Source organism: Micropterus salmoides, unplaced genomic scaffold (assembly GCF_014851395.1).
Source record: "Micropterus salmoides isolate LMB-PRFRI ecotype aquatic unplaced genomic scaffold, ASM1485139v1 Ms_hic_scaffold_19, whole genome shotgun sequence".
In the NCBI taxonomy this organism is placed as follows: domain Eukaryota; kingdom Metazoa; phylum Chordata; class Actinopteri; order Centrarchiformes; family Centrarchidae; genus Micropterus; species Micropterus salmoides.
The window spans coordinates 19,113,917-19,132,886 of NW_024041039.1; the positions used below are offsets into that span (position 1 = coordinate 19,113,917).

The 18,970-nt window shown below is 40.1% G+C and overlaps 2 protein-coding genes across 3 annotated transcripts; one reads left to right on the top strand and one right to left on the bottom strand.

Annotated features, from left to right (window-relative positions):
- Positions 1-8,064, bottom strand: fam161b (FAM161 centrosomal protein B). 2 transcript variants are annotated; one of them, XM_038728690.1, is made up of 9 exons: positions 7,889-8,064; positions 4,974-5,202; positions 4,385-4,896; positions 3,941-4,260; positions 1,412-1,530; positions 1,148-1,315; positions 932-1,031; positions 695-852; positions 1-445 (listed from the first exon to the last, which is right to left on the bottom strand). In XM_038728690.1, exons 2-9 carry the CDS (start codon positions 5,189-5,191, stop codon positions 364-366), a joined length of 1,677 nt encoding a protein of 558 aa, XP_038584618.1. In that variant the 5' UTR covers positions 5,192-5,202; positions 7,889-8,064; the 3' UTR covers positions 1-363. The 2 variants fall into 2 exon arrangements, with proteins under 2 accessions (XP_038584618.1, XP_038584617.1); XM_038728689.1 differs by having other exon boundaries at positions 4,974-5,210.
- A 106-nt stretch (positions 8,065-8,170) lies between these two features.
- On the top strand, positions 8,171-18,847 carry coq6 (coenzyme Q6 monooxygenase). Its single transcript, XM_038728692.1, has 12 exons — positions 8,171-8,556; positions 8,906-9,040; positions 10,685-10,743; positions 12,863-12,989; positions 14,176-14,306; positions 14,407-14,514; positions 16,245-16,307; positions 16,413-16,520; positions 17,150-17,352; positions 17,502-17,617; positions 17,982-18,148; positions 18,707-18,847. Exons 1-12 carry the CDS (start codon positions 8,355-8,357, stop codon positions 18,734-18,736), a joined length of 1,449 nt encoding a protein of 482 aa, XP_038584620.1. The 5' UTR covers positions 8,171-8,354; the 3' UTR covers positions 18,737-18,847.
- The last annotated feature ends 123 nt before the right edge of the window (positions 18,848-18,970 follow it).

Genomic DNA, 18,970 nt, shown 5'->3' on the forward strand with positions numbered 1-18,970 from the left:
TTAGCTTTTTTATTTTCAGTTTAATCAGCTTGAAATGCCATGCAGATTGTATTCATATATATGTATATATATATACACACACATATGCATATGTGTATGTGTGTGTGTATGTGTGTAAACTCAAAGCATATAAAATATTACTTATATAACATATACAGTTCTATAAACTTAAATTTTCTTGTTGTAACCCCTCACATTTGTGATTGCATAGTCGAGATGTTTTGTCATAATTTAAAGTTGGACATCTTAAACTATCAAACAACTGGTGCGGACAGTTAGCCGTGACATGAATCATTTTTGAGGACAATGTTGTTTTCTAGCGGAGAGGCCACAAGGAACACTGTGCCGCCTGAATCTTTTTGATCATGGCATTTCTTCCCCTCGGGACTTCACGCTCTTCTCTTCCACATCTTCAATTTTCTCCCCGTCGTCTACATTTTCTTCCCTAAATCAGACATGTTGGGTTAGAGAACGGCTATATTGTAATTACATCGAACTTTTACTTGGCTACAGTATTTGTCTTTTTTTCACTAAAGGCTGCAGGAAAAGCTCAGAAAATTATGTAATGTAATATGACCAAACCACATGAAGTCCTTGGCTCTCCAGCTCCAGTGCTATTCATAATTTTACCGAACACAGTGTTATTACATAGTGGATGAACACAAACCTTGCTAAAAATTCTCACTCTGCATACCTGCTTTGAATGTCATTCTCATCTGTATTGTCCTCAGAGCTAGTTGATGTTGATTTTGCTTCAACTGCTTCTCCATTTTCTTCAACAAATTGCTCCTTCAAGCCGGCTTTCATCAGCGTGTTCCTGTATGTCTGCTCTGCATGAGCTTTTGCATTTTTCTGCCAGTAAAAACTCAAAGTTATGCTGGATGCCATGTACAATGTGATGTAATCTTCTCAGCTTTACTATGTCACTTACCTGTTTCAGTTGTTCAAACAAATAAGGGCGTTCTCTTACTCGTGCCTTGATATCCTGTAACTCTCTTGTATACTCTCTCATCCTTTGTTGGTCAGCCTCCCTTCATGTAAAGAAGATTATAGTTTGAACTACTGTGGCTTGCATGTGTGGTTGTGATGCCAGTTGCAAAAGTTGTAAAATTGGGAGAATGAACGGCCTCAGTTGACCAGTACTCACCGATGGTGCTGCAGTTTTTCATTATACACCTCTTTCAAGCTGCTGTGTGGGTCCAGCAACTTTGCATGTAGTGTGACTGTCTTCTTCATGGCCTGGGACCTCATTTGGTACTTCCTTAACCAGTCTGCAGTCTCTTGATTCTTGCTATCCCTCATCTCCATTGACTTTCTGTGACGGTAAAGAGGATTTAACTATTTAGTGTGTAGAAACTATACACACACACAAACACTCTACTGTCTAAAGTGCTAAAATAATCCATGTCACCTGATGGCCATGCAGCGCTTCCTCACAGCATCTGTGATGTATGTTGGGAGTGTGTCTGTGGACAGTGATGTTAAGGCCCCAAGTGACTTGCTTCTACTGAGATTTCTTCTTTTTGGTACCTGTAGATGAGGGGTGAAATTGGTAGCTGAAATACCTCAAAACAACTACAGGGTGCAGTAGTAAAACCAACAAAGTATATATCAGTCTATAAACTAATGTAAGAATGAAGAAGGCCTTCATATAAACAGATGACACAAAATAGCATGAGTAACTCTTCTTTAACTGTGATCAAAACCAAATGAAAACAATTAAGACTTATTTTTAGTCAGTCATTTGTTTCAAATGTAAAAGTACAGTAGGTGAACTGGAGAAGACAAACTTTGCCTGCCAGTCAATACATAAATTGTGTGGACAATACTAGTAATCCCTAGTAATAATAGATTTCTTCCTTTCTTCCTTCCTTCCTTCCTTCCTTCCTGTCTTTCTTTCTAAAATGTGATTTTCAGCTTCTGTTTGTATCTACATTTACTGTCAGAACAATCCATATCATACGATAACCCATCTCCACAAGATTAATTGATGAGATACAGAAAGTTTTAGGAATGCAGTTTGGCAGAGAAACCACACAGTATAAACAAGTAGGCTTCTGTACTTGACTATGAAGACATTTTGTAGAATTACCTGTGATGTCTAATGTTACAAATATCTAAATATATTTATATATAGCATTAGTTAAAGGAGGCATAAGCAACTCTGGAGAAATCCAACATCCAACATTATATGGAGTGAACAACAACACAGCAAGTAAAGTAACTAACATAGCTAAGCTGTGGGTTAGCATACTGATGTTACTGTTGCTGCTGCGAAGCTAACATGTGGAGAGGACGAGATAGTCCCAGAGCCAGCACACTAGCTTCAGACAGCGGTATTTACAACTCTCCTGCTACTAATATAGCTAACATCACAACAACAGTATATCTTGGCAAATGAAAAACTAAGCTGAATGTCTGTGGGCAAGTTATTTAACGTTACCTGACAAACAAATCATGGCTGGAACGGCTAGAATAGTGTTGTGTGGCGGGGTAGGGCCACTATGTTTGTTTCCCATTTACAGAGCTAGGGCTGAGTAAAAATACCAAATATTTTTCCAGTGCACAAACAGAAAAGACAACTAGCGGACTGAGGAGATACATTTGAAAAAAAGGTGTACTGGATTAGAATCGCTTACCCCACCTTTAAATCAGAAAGCTCTGCCCATAAATGTCTGAAATGGTTTATAAAATAGATTTCTGGTAATTGTATAATTTTGGGAATAGCCAGCAGATATATCAAAGGATGACGAAGGAACTTTTATTGATCACAAAGTTAATTCTACCACTTTGGATTAGTGTAAACAGTTATTCTTATGTAATTAATGTTAGAATTATTTGTACTCTGTAATGTCCTTATGTGAATTATCCACCCACACAAATTTCAATGAATATACAGTAGGGATGGTCTTGTGAAATATGTGATGAATCTCATATTCTTGCTTGAACAGAGCAAAAGTGAACAAATATCATCTGGTTGTGTCAGGTGCAGTAGAAATGGGTCTTGAGTTACACTTGACTTAAATTATGTGGTGAAGAAAGATCACTCAAGGGAGGGGAGTATTCCCTCTATAAAGAGGGCCCACTGTGCATATTTTGAATAGCTTTAAAGTTCCACAACTGAGGGGACTGATCTGAACAACCTCAAAAAATAACGCATAAGCTGTACAACAACTTAGCTCATGCAATAAATATTTTATCATCAAACAAAATACTCCCAGGGACACAGAATGAAAGAAAGTTAAAACCACTTCAGAGTGATGAGCATAACACAGTCAGCAAAAATTGTAGGATAAACATCTGTTTCAGGTTATCAGGTTATTGCACATTTGGTGCACTTATAGTGATATGGACCTTTTAAAATGAACAAGGATTTAGGTAATCAGCACTTTTTGTCATCTAGAACATTAAGGGTTTTAAGGAAGGCTAGTGGTTTCCTACCCTCCGTTAAAGAGAGATGGATACTGACGTGATAAAATGGTGGGTGGATGTGTCTTGAACCTTCCATCAAGCAAAGAAGTAATTTAAAACTATAATGTGAAGCTACCTGGTGCTTTGGATTCCTGGATGTCTTCTTGTGTAATTCCTTGAGAGACACTGGCTCTTCAGGACAGGCATTATTCTTTACATTTATTGAATATTTTTGAGAAAGTCATTCATTCATTCTCAGCCTACAATAATTACCACTTCTGACCAATCTGTTGCCCATGAAAGTTCGACAACTTGAATTATATAATTGAAATAAATATAAAATAATCAAAGCATAAAATTGAAAACCATAGAAACTAAACTCACTATATTGTGACAAGTAACTAAAACCAAACTGCACTAAAATGAATGAAGGAATAACCGCAACTAGAGAATAAAAAAACAATTAAACAATTTTATCAAATTCTCAAAGTAAACGAAACAACTAGTCTGGGTAAAGACAATATTTTACCTGTGAGTTTTCAGGGCTCATCCTACTTTGCCTTGCGGGGAGAGCTGATGTCCTCAGAAAGAAGGGCTGACATTTGATCACATCTTTAACATCTTTACTCTGTGTTTTTCTCAGGCCCTCTGTCTGCAAGGCTTTGTGTAGCCTGCTGAAATCAGGGACCTGATGGATGATTTTTGGCTGGAAGCTGGGCCTCTCATCCAGGAATCCCAACTTTTCTTTCCTGGTGCGCTCAGCAGTGCGAAGTTTCGAGCTAACAGACACAGTAGGATTCTCATAACCCACTGTTGTCCAAGTGGATGCTTGTCTGCAGATCTCCTGTTCTGCACAGAATTACAACAAAATACAGAACAGGATGTAGTTTTGTCAGTGCTTAAAGTGTATCAGACATGCTGTATACGTGCATACTGCTACTATAAATAAAATAAATCAGAAAAGGAAACACACCTTTAAGCTCAGAGCCTGACGAGTCTTTTACTTCTTTGTGACGAGGTTTTCTAACAGTAGCAGCCTTGTTTTTCTGATCATTTGAGACTTGGTTTAACATTGCTATCAGCTTCTCTCTTTTCTCCTTTTCTCTCTCTTGGAAACTGAAAGGTTTTTGAATGGAGAGCAAGAAGTCCCTCCTCTGCTCACGGCCCTGCTTCCTCTCCTTCTCTCTCAGCTCCACCATCTCCTGATATAGGGGTTGACTGACATTGCTGGGGGCTGGGAGAGCGCAGAACTTCTTCTGACACTCAGCCTCTGCCTCCTCCTCCTTGCTCATCTGTGTTGTTTTAGATAAAGCAAACCGCTCACACTGTTGAATCCTGGCAGGAGTCAGCGTGAACGTCCTGTATGTTGGAGATACCCAGACTGTAGAAGATGAGTTAGGCGTGTCTGACTGTCTCGGATGATGCAAAGTCTCTTTGTCTGAAGTCAGGGGAGATGTGGAGGTGGATCTCACCATTCCCACCTGTCTGAAGGAAACAGTAAATACCAATAAAGAAATACATATATTATATGAAAAACATAAAATCAATTTGAAGAAACCTACTCTGCCAGATGGTTCACTTCATTTTTATCACCAGACTCTCTGTCTACATCTGTTGACAGTAGAGCGTTCTGATGAATCCTCCTCTCCAGCTCCTCTCTCTGTCTCCTCTCTGTCTCCTGCAGCTGCTGCCTGAGGTTCTTACTCAAGGTCTTCAGCTGCTGCTGGAGCATTAACTCTGATCTGAGTCCATCTTCCAGCATGGTCTCCAGCTTTGACATATTCCTCTGACCTGTGAAACTAACAAAAAAAGAAAACAGAGAGTCCAAGCAGCGACAGGCTATTTATTCCTGTAAAAAACGTTCAGTGCTGAAATGCTTAATCAGATCCATTTGTCTACAAATGGAAAGTAAATTGACATAAATTTTTATAATTCATTTATTGTTTAAGTAATTTGTCCAGAAACAAACTTCCTATATTCCCATTATATTATTATTTTTCAATTACTTCACTGTAGCAAAGTTTTACACAAAATAATGTGATGTGATCTGTAACAAAATAATACACATTACATGGATGGAAATTAGCAGGGTGACGGAACATCTTTTTTTAAATAAAATAATCAAATGATCAGTCAATTACTTTATGGACAGAAAACAACTGTTTTAATAATTGATTATTCTTTTACGTAATTTTCTGAATCAAAAATGTAATGTCAAAAATTCTCAGGATCTAGCTTCTCAAATGTGACCTATATTGTGGTTTTATTAGTTGGATTAGTTATGTTTTGTTCCGTTGAAAAATTACGTATCTTTGACTTTATAATACACAAAACATTCTATGTACATATGTCACCGCTGGCTCTGGGAAGCTTTTTCACAATTTTATCTATAATGAAAATAACTAACTAATTTGCAGTTTTGCTCAATTTTTTATCATTATAAACTGAATATCTTTGGGTTTAAGATAGTTGGTTTGGACCTTTGGACCATAGACTGACATCTTGCGCTTTGGGAAATTATAATGGGCAGTTGTTAGTATTTTCTGACATTGGTAAAATAAATGAATCAACTACTAATTAATGGCTAATCAAATCAAAAATGACTGAAAAAGGTGGTGCGAACAGCTGAACGGGTCATTGAAGGTAGCTTCCCTCCCTCCTGGACATCTATACCAAGCAATATGTGGAAAAAAAGCTGGGAGGATCACCAGAGGCTGTAGCCACCCGAGCCATGGGCTGCTCTCACTGCTACCATCAAGTAGGCAGTATCACAGCATCAACTACATGACAGTTTCTACCTTCAAGCAATCAGACTCTTGAACTCTTGATAACCCAATACATATCAGCACTGCACTTTATTAGCCTTAGCCTGGACTTTTTTCCATACATATTTTGGCAACTTACTATCATGGCCAACACAACACCTTTTATATATTTTATATTTATTACACCAACAGTGTACCCTTTTTATACAGCTTTTAATCCTTGGACTGTGTAGCTTTTAACGTTGGATGTTTGATGTATGTCCATCATACTGTGTTTTTTTAAGTACCCTACTGCTATGTTGTTGGAACTTCACCCAAGATTTTCACCAACTTTCACTTGTACAAGGTACAAGGTAGAACGTAGGTTTATTTGTCACATTACAACAGGTTGTAAAGTGAAATTTAGTTTGTTACCCCCTTCTGTTACATAGCAGACAATATACAGTAATACAAAAGCAATCATAAAAATGGACAGAAAAAATCTACATTCAGTGGAGCAGTGCTGAGGATGAATTGGAGCTTAAAAGTCTGATAGATTGAGGGAAAAAGCTGCTCTACAATCTGGTGGTGCGGCCGCAGAAACTCCTATATCTCTTCCCATAAGGCAGCAGGTTTAACAGGCTGTGGCTAGGTGGGTATTGTCCTTTAGTATCCTTTGGGCTCTGCGTAGGCACCTCACCTCACCGATATGACTGATGCTTGGGAGATGGGTACCAATGATCTTCTGAGCAGTTTTAATCACCCACTGCTAGGGCTGGGCAATATAACAATAATAATAATTATTGCAATGTAATTTTCCTCAATAACAATTTAACAAATGTTCAATAAATGTTTGATTTTATTCATTTGAATCCCAAACAAATCAGCACTTAATTTTTCTATTAAAATATTTATTTTGTTGAGGGCAAGGGACTGAAAAAAAGATTTTACAAATTTTTACTCATATATATCACATTACGTATATTTGTTGAAAAACGATTTTATAATTATAATTGTTTTGAATGTTCTACCTCAGATTTCTTATGTGTTCGACGGTTTGGCATTAAGTGATGTGTGTGTGTTAAGTGTCAACTTTCACTCAAGAGCAAAAATCTGCCTTAAAACTACAAAGAAATGTATCGTGATAATTATAGATATGGAATGATATGACATTTTTTATCATGACAACATTTTTGGCCATTCAGCCCAACCCTACCCCCTGCAGAGCCCTCCTGGGCCATGCACATCCCATGCCAGTCAGTCAGGATGACAAGAAAAAAGCTTGGCGTAGGAATTTAGCCTTCTTAAGCTTTTTTACAGTCGTTTTTGAGCTTTCTTCACCAGCGTGGAGATGGGAGATGACTTTGTCAGGAACCTGAAACTGTTCGCGTTCGTGTATATGGTTGTGTGACACCAAAGGTATTTGATTTGATTTGACTTGATGATAAAAATTACTTGTAGTTAGCTGCCCTGTTTTGTATTTGTATTTCAAGGTTTGATAATACAAAAAGTTACTCCCCCTCCAGTCTGTGTGAACTGGTTACCGTGGCAACCAGACCTCCGCTGCGCTGTAAACAGTGTGCAATAGAGTCAGGACATGTACAATATTTAGCGCTAGCTAAGCTAAGTTTCTATATGTATTTACTTTTAAACTCTATTTTCTGCCACTTAAAAGCGCGTGATAAAAATCAAAATGACGATATTCAAAGAGAAAGTAATAATGAGCCGCCAACCTGGTAAAAGACGAGTTTTAGGAAGTGTTTCTTGGCGTCGAAGCGTCTTCCAAATTCGTATATCTCCGCTGGCAAGATACACTACTTATTCGGTAAGCTTATGAGGTATGTTGTTGAAATGAAGTTGAAAGAGTCTCTGTTTTACACCTGAGACGACGCAAGTGTCTTTTACTTCCACTCGCTCACAATTTGGTTTCATTAGCACTGTTTGTGGACAGAAACAGCAACGCCAGCCGCGACTGACGTCTTCTGTGATTGGACGCGAAACCGGAAGTACTTCCTCTGGTTCTTCTTGTCAATACAACATGGCTGGATTACAGGAGGGACACAGCTGCCGTTATTAGGACGCGTTCAAGGGGAAATGTCTGTCTGATTGGCATGTGACATTATCAAGGCATCAAAGTTGAACGGTTTTCTCCTGTTTACTGCAGGGTTTGTCCTATGAAGACAGAGTGAAGACAGAATCATGCATAAGCTCACAAAGGCGACGCTGGCCCTTAACGGTGTTGGCCGGTGTTATATTGCAGAAAGGCATTTATCTGCTATAAAAAACATTAGCCGAGGGTTAGTGTGTTCAGAACATGGGGAAGACTCTGGCAAGCGTGAGGTATATGATGTTATCATATCCGGGGGAGGAATGGTTGGATCTGCAATGGCGTGTTCCCTGGGTGAGTGACTCCTTCCCAACACTGACTGTGACTTAAGCTATTATTAACCTGTTCAATTTCAAATTAAAATGAATGTTATCAGGAGCTGTCCTCATTCACCCAGACCTGTGTCTCTTTTGATAATCCCATACAAACCTGTGATAATTACTGTAAAAGCTACTAAAATGTAAATTCTGAGATATGATGCAATGGGAAAACAGGTAGAGTGAAATTTATGATACCAGAAACTTAACCCTTAACCCTCAAGGCTTCATCACAAGAAGAATGCATGCAGTTATGGTAATGCTGCTGAGACTCGATCTTATATATTTGCTGCTGTCATTTTTAGATAATGTATGATTTTTTACAGGCATGGATCCCAACTTGGCGGGTAAGAAGATTCTCCTGCTTGAAGCGGGGAATAAGAAAGTGATGGACAAGGTCCCAGACACCTATAGCACCAGAGTCAGCTCCATCAGCCCAGGCTCTGCCACCCTCCTCAGTGGTACAGGATACACTTACACAAACTGACACACAGGAACATCACTTACTCTGTTCTTGTTGAAAGGCTTTGCACATTTATAAAAGGGCAGTTTCACCACAGACACAAAATAAATCCAAAAAGTTATTTCTGTGCGGTGATTATTTCCCTCCCTGTGAGTGTCTTGTGCTAGACTTAAATGGCTCCCACAAGGTAAGCCAGGGATCAGACACTGTCGGGTCACCTGGGCATAGCAGGGATCTTATCTGACCTTAATTGTTCCTCATGTGATAGGTCACCTGGGATGTTTCCTGACTCTGCTTTTTTTTCTTACTTACATTAAGGAGGTGAGTTTTTCTATAGCCCAAACTGTAGTTAAAAGCAATTGGTGGAATGTAAATAAGTTTATTTACTCAAGTACTGTAGTTAAGTACAATTCTGAGGTACTTCATGTTCCCTTCTACTTCTACTCCAAAACAATATTGTACTTTTTACTCCACTACATTTATCTGACAGCTAGTTAATTTACAAATTAAGATTTTTACACGCAAAACATATGAAGAGCTCATAAAATATGATGTGTTGTTGTAAACTAAACTACACAACAGTAAATGCTTGTACAGCTGAAACGGTCAACCAAATCAATCAGTTAAAATTAATTGGCAAATATTTTTCATGTAATAACATTTGATCCAAATGTGAAGATTAGCATCTTTGTCTTAATTGTAATAATTAATAACAAATGTGAAGTTTAGACTGTTGGTTGGACAATGGCGCAATGGATAAGACCATGCCTTTGGTGTGAGAGACCCAGGTTCAATCCCCCACTGTGACCCATCCACCATTGTGTCCCTGAGCAACACACTTAATACCAACTTGCTCCAGACCTCTGGCATAAATAGCTTTGGATAAAAGTGTCAGCTAAATGAGTTAATGTAAAACAAGCATTGTGAAGGTGTGACTTTGGGCTCTGGGTAACTGCGATGGAATTTCTCACTATTTTTAAAAGAAATTTACAAATCAATCTATCAATTAATGGAGAAAATAATCAGCAGATTAAGCCATGATGAAAATAGTCATTAGATGCAGTCCTATTCACAATATTATAACATTTTTAATTAGCTCCACCTCAATCAACTACCGCAGTAAAATCATGCTTTCACTTCAATGCATCAGTAATAATAATCTAATGATACATATTTAATAGAATAACAGTCACAGGGGACATTTTTCTGCATTGAATACTTTCCTGATATACTTTACATACTTTTACCATATGGGGTTAGTACTTTTACTTCAAAAAAAGGACCAGAATATTTCCTCCACCACTGGTTAAACTTCTCTCTCAAGGTTATAGATTTTGGCCACCAAGCAAAGTCTGGGATTTCAGGCAGTGTGACTTCAGCTGGGCTTGATGGACTCGTAGGTGAAACATGTTGTATGTCCTAAATCTGCCATCTCAGCTGTATAGTCCATCAAAAATAGCTGAACATTACCATCACTTCAGACCTGTGCATTTTGTTTTTCAAGATTTCAGGCTACCTGTATGTGTTAGCACATGCAGCCAGTGTTTTACACACATACACTATGGATAAAAGTACTGGGACACCCCTGTTGCATTAAATTAGCATTGTGATTGTTTTTTAAAATGTGTTTGTGCACACACAGGTATTGGAGCATGGGAACACATCACGAAGATGAGATGCAAGCCCTATAAAAAGATGCAGGTATGTTGATCGTCATATCAACCTTACTATGAGTTTGTTTTTAAAATCTGTGCAACACAAGGGTATGATAACTACAACTGTACTGCTATGTCAGAAATTCAGAAAAGTATAATTTCAAGTGAAACAAAAGTAACTAGAGCCTGCTGCAGCACTGAGTAGGGCTAAACAATTAATCAAAATCTTAACGGAATTGCAATAGGTGAAAGGTGCCTTTAATACATATTTCACATATGTATTAAAGGCAACATTTTGAATAAAATATTGAGATATTCTGGCCTACACATCATTCTACATACTTAAGAAAGCATCTTTGTTCATTTAAATATGTTTTTCAATGAAAATGAGAATGAATATGTAAAAAAAGATCCTTCCCTCTAATATCTCAAATCATATCGCAATTCCAATATCATTCAAAATAATCGGAATTAGATATTTTTTCAAAATCATTCAGCCCTAGTGCTGAGCATCTCCCAAAATCCTTCTGTTACACAACTTCCACACGTCCTCCAGACTTTCTAATTTACTGGTATACTGTATGTATTTCTATCATCTATCAATCATAGCACCATGCAATTTGCAGAGAGAAAACTCTGTGACACTCAGCCTCTACACAAGCAAAACAATACTGTATCATATAATCATGTTTATGGTATGTAATTGTTCACATTAAAATGGCAAACAGTGGTTTCATGTAGCATGCATTTTGTTCATTCCTTTGTGCAATTTATGCCTTTCTAGTAGCTCTGCAGGATTTGTGGCACATAGAATGCCAAAGAACACAAGGTATATTTATAAAAAAAAATGCAATCTCCGGGCACATTCAAAGTACTGGATGGCTCTCTGATCATGCAAGTTTTATTTATTAAAGCCATGTTTTCTATGAAGAGTAAATCATTTTGATGTTTTTTAAATTGGTACTCATTCCCCACATCTTATAATTATGAAGATTCATGTGAACAACGGGAAGAAGATGAAAGATTAGGAGAGTGGTTGTTTGCTGCAGAGTGAACCCGCTTTACGGCTGTGGGTGCAGGCTCCGTCCCTCTTGTAAGATGTGGTCTGTGTGTACCAAACACTCGACCGCAGGGTTTCTCTCTGGGCCTAAGATGTCATCATGCAGTGCCTTACAGTGATTATGGTAGTGTACCTCTCCCATTATACCTTCACTCTGCTACCACTGTTTTGGCTTGTTTGCCCAGTGAATCTCAGTCATATACATCTCCAGCCATAGCGCTGGGAAATATGTACTGCAGCTCAGCACTTAACAACATTCTTTCCGTGCAATAAAATGCTCTTCACCTTAACCGTCTAGTAAGCATTGAGGGTTTAGATTTGAAAAAGAAGACAATCCGAGTTTTTGCCATCAAGGCATCATTTTGCCCACATTTTTCTCTATAAAGTTGCAAGGAAGTGTATTATTTAAATCGTGCACAAAGTATGTAGTAACTGATTCTGTCCCCAACCTGCATTATTTCACCCTGTGTTAAACAAACCCAAAACAATTTTTGGGCTGGTCTCACTCAGTAAATCTTTCTGCCCAACCACTTATAACAAGTTGCAAACCCACTGCCATTAGTGGTTTTCTGTAGGGTATATCCTACTTTATGGCAAGTTGGGGGAAAAAAGTAGTGCGGCAGCATATTATTGCAGAATGATGGGTGCTGTCACCATAGTTACATGCCAGGGGAGGATTAACCTTGTACAAACACTTTTCACCCCCGCATGTTTAACTCAAACGGTGCTTTCAAGGTTGGAATTACAGTAACCTAAAACTATCTCTCATTTTGCCACTTTTGGGTTGTGGATAAATGTTGACTCAGTCTTTATGTTCACAAACATGTCAGTTGTGATTTGTGTTTTCACAAAAATATGTTTGCAAAAAAAAATCCACCTCACAAAATCAGAGAGCTCCATTAAGCAGGAGTCAGCCGTCCAGCCAGAGGGGTGACCCTCATTGCTCTGGGTTTGATGTATGTAGGCTGTGCCAAACTCTGCAGTTAACAACTTTGATGTGTTCAGCTCAATGAAGCAGCACTTCAATGCCTAGCTATATATAGGGAGAGGGGATGCATTTAAGGATAGACTTGTAGACCGCATGCATAATGGGTCTCTCATTTAGGTTTGGGATGCCTGCTCTGATGCCCTGATCACATTCGATAAGGAAAACCTGCAGGACGAGATGGCGTACATCGTGGAGAACGACGTCGTTGTGGCTGCACTCACTAAACAGCTGGACAGCCTGTCCGGTAAGCACACCATTTATGACTAAAACATGAAACCCGACACAGTAGCAGTGCTCTGTGAGACCTCTTGATTCCTATTCCATCTGCCTAATGGACACTGAGCCTGGCAGCTAATGCCACCGCATTTATTCCGTCCTGTCCCCAGGTTTTGTTTATTTGTACTCTCTCCCAGTGACTGTTTTTAAAGACAAGTTAAGCTCTTGGAGCCGTTCATGTTTTTCCTGCAATTTCAATCAAAACCTCACATTTTGGGAACTGCAGAGCCCCGACACCCTCTGAGGACACGTGAAGTGGTCCAGTGACCTATTTAAAGCTGCCATGTGCTCCCAAGCTTTGCCACCTCTTAAGACACTGAAGTGCTGACGGTGGGTAGTGCTGTATTGCTGTTGACATTAGAGCAACTTTTGTGAGGGTCACAAATAAAACTTAGCACTGCTATGTGCTTGACAGTTGAAGTGGCATATTTATAAATAGTTTTCAACATTTTGCACCAAACAACGGATATGTGGTCACAGCACGTTTTTGCCTCATGTGCCTCCCCATTTGTCCGCTGCTCTCTCTCTCCTCTCAGTATAGCCGTTGTGTTGTTACGCTCCATGCAGTACATGAAAAGTGTGCTCCATGCCAGCTGGTTTCAGTGGAACCCTGCACTCCAATCACTGAAAACCCATATTTGACATTTGTGTTCGGGAACCAGTAGCCTTTCTGTGGATGGGTGCCGCTCCAAGTCGGTGTGAGCCAGCACAGCTCGGGATCCTTTCATGTTTGGGGTGTCCAGCTGCTGATATTTTTGGAAGAGGGGCAGTTTTAGTGCAAACTCTTAACAAGCTGACAGCATGTGCAAAGTGTGGCCTGGTGTTCATGTAGATAAACACTATTAGTCAGTGCAATGTGGCAGGCCAAGACCATTAAGAGGATTGTCAAATGTGCCAGGGAGGAAAACCAGTGGTGTTTTATGAAGTGGTTTATAAATCTTCCACTGCTTCAACTGCAGGCAAGCAATCCTCTCATTTTTGACGGAAAAAGTAGCAAAGCACTGATTTAGTGTGATGATACATACACAGGACCAAGATTGATCCCTTTATTGTGAGAGTCACACCAGTTACAATTTTATTTTAAGAAGCGCTGCTTTTTTTTCCCCTTTTCTGCCGCCTTTGTAGTCAAGTTTTATGTCCTTGTTGTGTGCCAGATAACGTGCAAGTTAAGTACAGGTCCAAGGTGGTGAAGTACGCGTGGCCCATGCTCCACCAGGCAGCAGACTCCATCCCATGGGTCCAGGTCATGTTGGCCAATGGAGAGACAATTCAAACCAAGCTGCTGGTCAGTCTGATTCTTTCACACAAATTGTAGCTGTTCGTCTCTCTTTTTCTTTGTTCTTTTTTTTTTTTTACTGTTTTTCTTTTTCTCATCTGTTTTGCAGATTGGTGCAGATGGACCAAACTCAATGGTGAGGCAGGAATTGGGGATACCCACAGTCAAATGGAATTATGACCAATCTGCTGTGGTTGCTGTGCTGCACCTATCAGAGGTAAGTATCACATTGAGCATGTGCATGTAGTGTACTTTATTATAATGTGTGCTATGTATCCCTCCCTGTATACTGTATGTATATTTTGCACACTCAAATATTTAAAGCTGGAGTACGGGATTTTACATATAACTGAATATCTGTTATATTCAAGCTCTCACCAAAGGAGAGCACACAATGCTGAGTAAGACTATCACCGTCAGGTAGATGTCTTGGGCCCCATCGACACTACTCCGTTTTAGTTTATAAACGGAGAATTAAAACGAAGGCTGCGAGCCGTCACAAAGGAAATGGCGACATGCACAGTACGAGTGTAGGAAGATAAGTCTTATTTGCACGGTACATAATATTATAATAAAAATACGACGTCAAAAACCCGGTCAGTTGCATTGTGTTTCTGCTTTGCAAGACCCAATCAGAGAGCCGAGCGTGAGCAGCTGCGTCATCGTTTCTAAAGTCATCTGTTTTGCTAACTAACGCAAAACGGGGTCGTCAGCGTTTCCAAACTTATCCGTTTTAAATCTTCGTTTTCGTCGTTTTAGTCTGGACGGGAGGTGCAAACGTAGCAAAAGGTCTCCGTTTTAATTCGAAAACGCAGTAGTGCAGAGTTTTTAAATCCGGTGTCTGTGGTGACATTCTGACGCACCGGTAATGATGTGTTTAGGGCCAACCAGCAATGATTTATTTGCCAGAGCTGAAGGGGGGAGCAACCCAGAGCCATTTTTGTTAATATTCTTTGGCACAGTTTTATTGTATGCAGTCATACACTTTAATTGAAATTGAACAGGAGATGAGGGAACTCTTTCTAAATGGCTCTGGAGCAACTGTAGTGGCAGAGTAGCTAAACCAGCTAGGAGCATACCTACCGACCCTCCTGATTTTCTCGTTCATTGACCTATCCCAGTTTCACCTTTTTTTCCATTTCAGTTTCTGGCATGTAATAACCCCTCAGACTCTTAAAATGTACTGTTTTTACACCCTGAGAACAATACAGCTGCACCAAATGTTGTTTCCTGGCATGCACGTGATGCTGAAGAGAGCTGCCTGTGAATGAATGAATGAATGAAAAATGTTGGTTTATACCAGAGATTCACGCAAGTTCACACCAGAGGGGTGAATTACTCTGTTGCTAATAAGGTCTGTAGGAAACACATTTTCTGAAACTTGGGGAGGACCACCAGTTCTCAATTTGGCTTCAAAATCCCCCGTTTGTAAGTAAAGTAATGACTAGTATGGCAGAAAACCTAAGAGAGAGAAGAGAAGGGACTGAGGGCAATCACGGATGTCGCATTACTGCTCTTGGACAGATTGGAATTTGTAAAATATTTGGAGTAGGCTGTGTAGCTTTTACATTTACTCTACCTAAATAATGGATCATTGTCTTGGAACTGTGGAAGTTCCTCTGATCACGAACCTGGGGCGGGCACACCTCTATGGCTTTTGTCATGAGCATGCGTTGACAGTGTTTGTGTAATTACGCTCACTGCCAGAAGGGAGAGTTCCACGCTGCTGGTTAAAACAAACCATTTTTGTATGTAAGTGAGTAAATTTACTCAGTGTTTTTATTTTAGAATCTGTCAGCATGGAGAGAATAACACACACGCCCAGTAGTAACTTTTAAAATATCTTGTGTTTATGTGCAATATGTGTTATTAAATGTATGCCATATAATGCAATGCCAAAACATTTCAGTAGCATATTTAATTAGATTCAATTTATGTGTTGGACAGCCCACGGAGAACAATGTAGCATGGCAGAGATTCCTCCCAACAGGACCCATTGCAATGTTACCGGTAATACATCTGCGTTATTTACTGCAATATTTTTTTCCTTGCAAAATATCCCTCTGTCACACATTATTTGAGAGTGCTTCAGCATCCATGCTCTGTGCACTGCAGCTGTCGGACACAGAGAGCTCTCTGGTGTGGTCGACCAGCCATCGGCTCGCAGAGGAGCTGCTGGAGCTGGATGAGGAGAGCTTTGTCGACGCTATCAACTCTGCCTTCGTAAGTACACTGCTGATGGGTTTAAAGTCAGATTCCACATCTATCAGGGAGATGTTGCAATATTTCTGTATTTGTGTGCAATGTACTGTATGTGGCGGGGGTTCTCCATAGACTCACTCACGCGTTGAGCTGTTTTTCCTGACTCATACAAACAATAATGTCATTGTTTTGCCCACACTTTATACAATACTAATATTTCACTATCCATTTTTTTGTGTTTGGAGAAACTCCTTTTTCCCAAGCTGGCTATTTTTACTGGGCCTGCTGATGGACGGGGTCACCACGGTTGAGTCACGTTTGGTTTCAGGCCTGGTTTGCTAATTAAACCTGTGGTCTCCCAGTGTCGACCATTACTGCATGGAATGTTTTTCAAACAGAGCTAATTCAACTGCATAGCCTGGCCGGCATCTTCTTTTAATTAGCTCAGCTCCTGAAGCCCTGCCAAACCAGTTAGTTAGAGAGTGGAAAAAAAGCACTTTCACTGGCCTGGAGCTCAGCTTTTCTCCTATGTCGGCTAATCTTGTTGTCCACTCAAAGGGATACTGTCTGTTTTCCCTCTCTTCTGGCCTTTTTTTCACTCTCTGTGAATATGTCTCTTTCTTCCTGCCCGTCTGTCTGTGCACTAACAGTGGAGTAATGAGAACCAGTCAGAGCTGATAGAGACAGCTGGCTCTCTGTTCCGCGGCGCCCTGTCAGCCATCATGCCGTCTGCAGGTTCACCTCGACAGCTTCCCCCAAGTGTGGCAGGGATCGGCCCAAAGACCCGAGTCATGTTTCCTCTGGGCATGGGTCATGCATCAGAGTACATCAGGCACCGGGTAGCTCTCATTGGGTAAGATACTCATAATGAAAGTAATGGCCTGCACATTTGTACATTTTTACTTCACATGTAAGGGAAGGATATTCTTGCACTGTGCATAAAATTTTGTATTCTGTGAGTGAAATGTATTTGGACAGAGAGGAATATGTTTGTCTTTGCAGGGACGCAGCCCATAGAGTCCATCCTCTGGCTGGTCAGGGAGCCAACCTGGGCTTTGGAGATGTAGCTTGTCTCACGCAGCTCCTGAGCCAGGCGGCCTTTAACGGGAAGGACCTGGGTCAGTGAAAACTCTAAACAGACACAAGTGCTGCAACCATAGCACAGTGGTTTCCCCTAAGCTCTTTTCCATAGCCCCAGCTCAAACGCATGCTGTTGATGTGAATTATAAAAGTCTCAGCTTTTCCGGTTACATTTATTTGATGTTTTTTCTGTTCATTCCACCAAGAACATTGCTTTTCATAAAAAAATGACATCCTGTTATGAGATATTGTGTGTATTTTTTTTCCTGTGTTAAATGTTCTGAAGTCAAAATAGCACCAGTGTATTGACTTAATACAGAAAATATATGACAGACAAACACAAGCTTAAACTATAACTATGTGCTCAATTTTTAACCCCCAGTCTTTTGTTTGATTGTGCAGGAGCGATGCAGCATCTGTTAGAATATGAAACTGAACGCCAGCGACACAATCTGCCCATGATGGCCGCAATCGACCTCATGAAACGCCTTTATTCCACTAACGTTGCTCCTGTTGTTCTCCTACGCACCTTTGGCCTGCAGGCCACCAACATGCTCCCAGCGCTTAAAGTAAGCTCCCTCTCTTCTAGCTTCCGCCTCCAAACATATCCTCCTGTACATCCCACTGAACTTGGCCATCACTCAGATAATATCAACCACCTGACAGACCTAAGCGCCGCCTCCACCCTGACACCACCTTCCACCCTCTCTTCTGATTACACCGCGTTTTACTTTAGCGGTGTCTATAATTTCCAGGGTTGTGAACCTACTACTATGGCATCTAAGTTTAGCCCCAAATTTAGTGTTACCAAAAGTGTGTGGGTGGGGTGCAGGGCCGGCAGCGGACAGCGGTGTTGGCTTGTGTTTTCACACCCCTTTTATTACCGACCACTCATGTGAAATGGCTTTATTCCCTACTAAGTGATTCAGACCAACACAACTGTAACTGACTGTAAAAGCATTTCACTATGGAGGCACACTTGTATTTTTCCATATTAACTGTTGTGAGTTCACCAGTTTACAGGTCTTGTATGGAAGTCTGTAGTGAGCGCCACTTACTCATAACAGGCTTTTAATGAGCATGATTCAAAGGTCAGAGTTTCTGAGTTGTCTCTTTTGCCTCTGCAGGAGCAGATCATGGCATTTGCAAGCAAGTGATGCATCCATCACGCGGTGGTCGTCGGTGGATCTTGAGAGACTGTGCGCTGTAAAGGCTGTAAAAATTGTGAATGTAAAAAAATAGTAATAAAGATATATTTTACTCTTTCATGTTTTTTTTGTCTTGTGTGGGCTTTGGTGCAAAATAAATCCACATTTACAAATGGTACATTGCATGAGCATATAAAATATCAAGCATAAGGATTGTTGATTGCATTTACAGTTCATAGACCA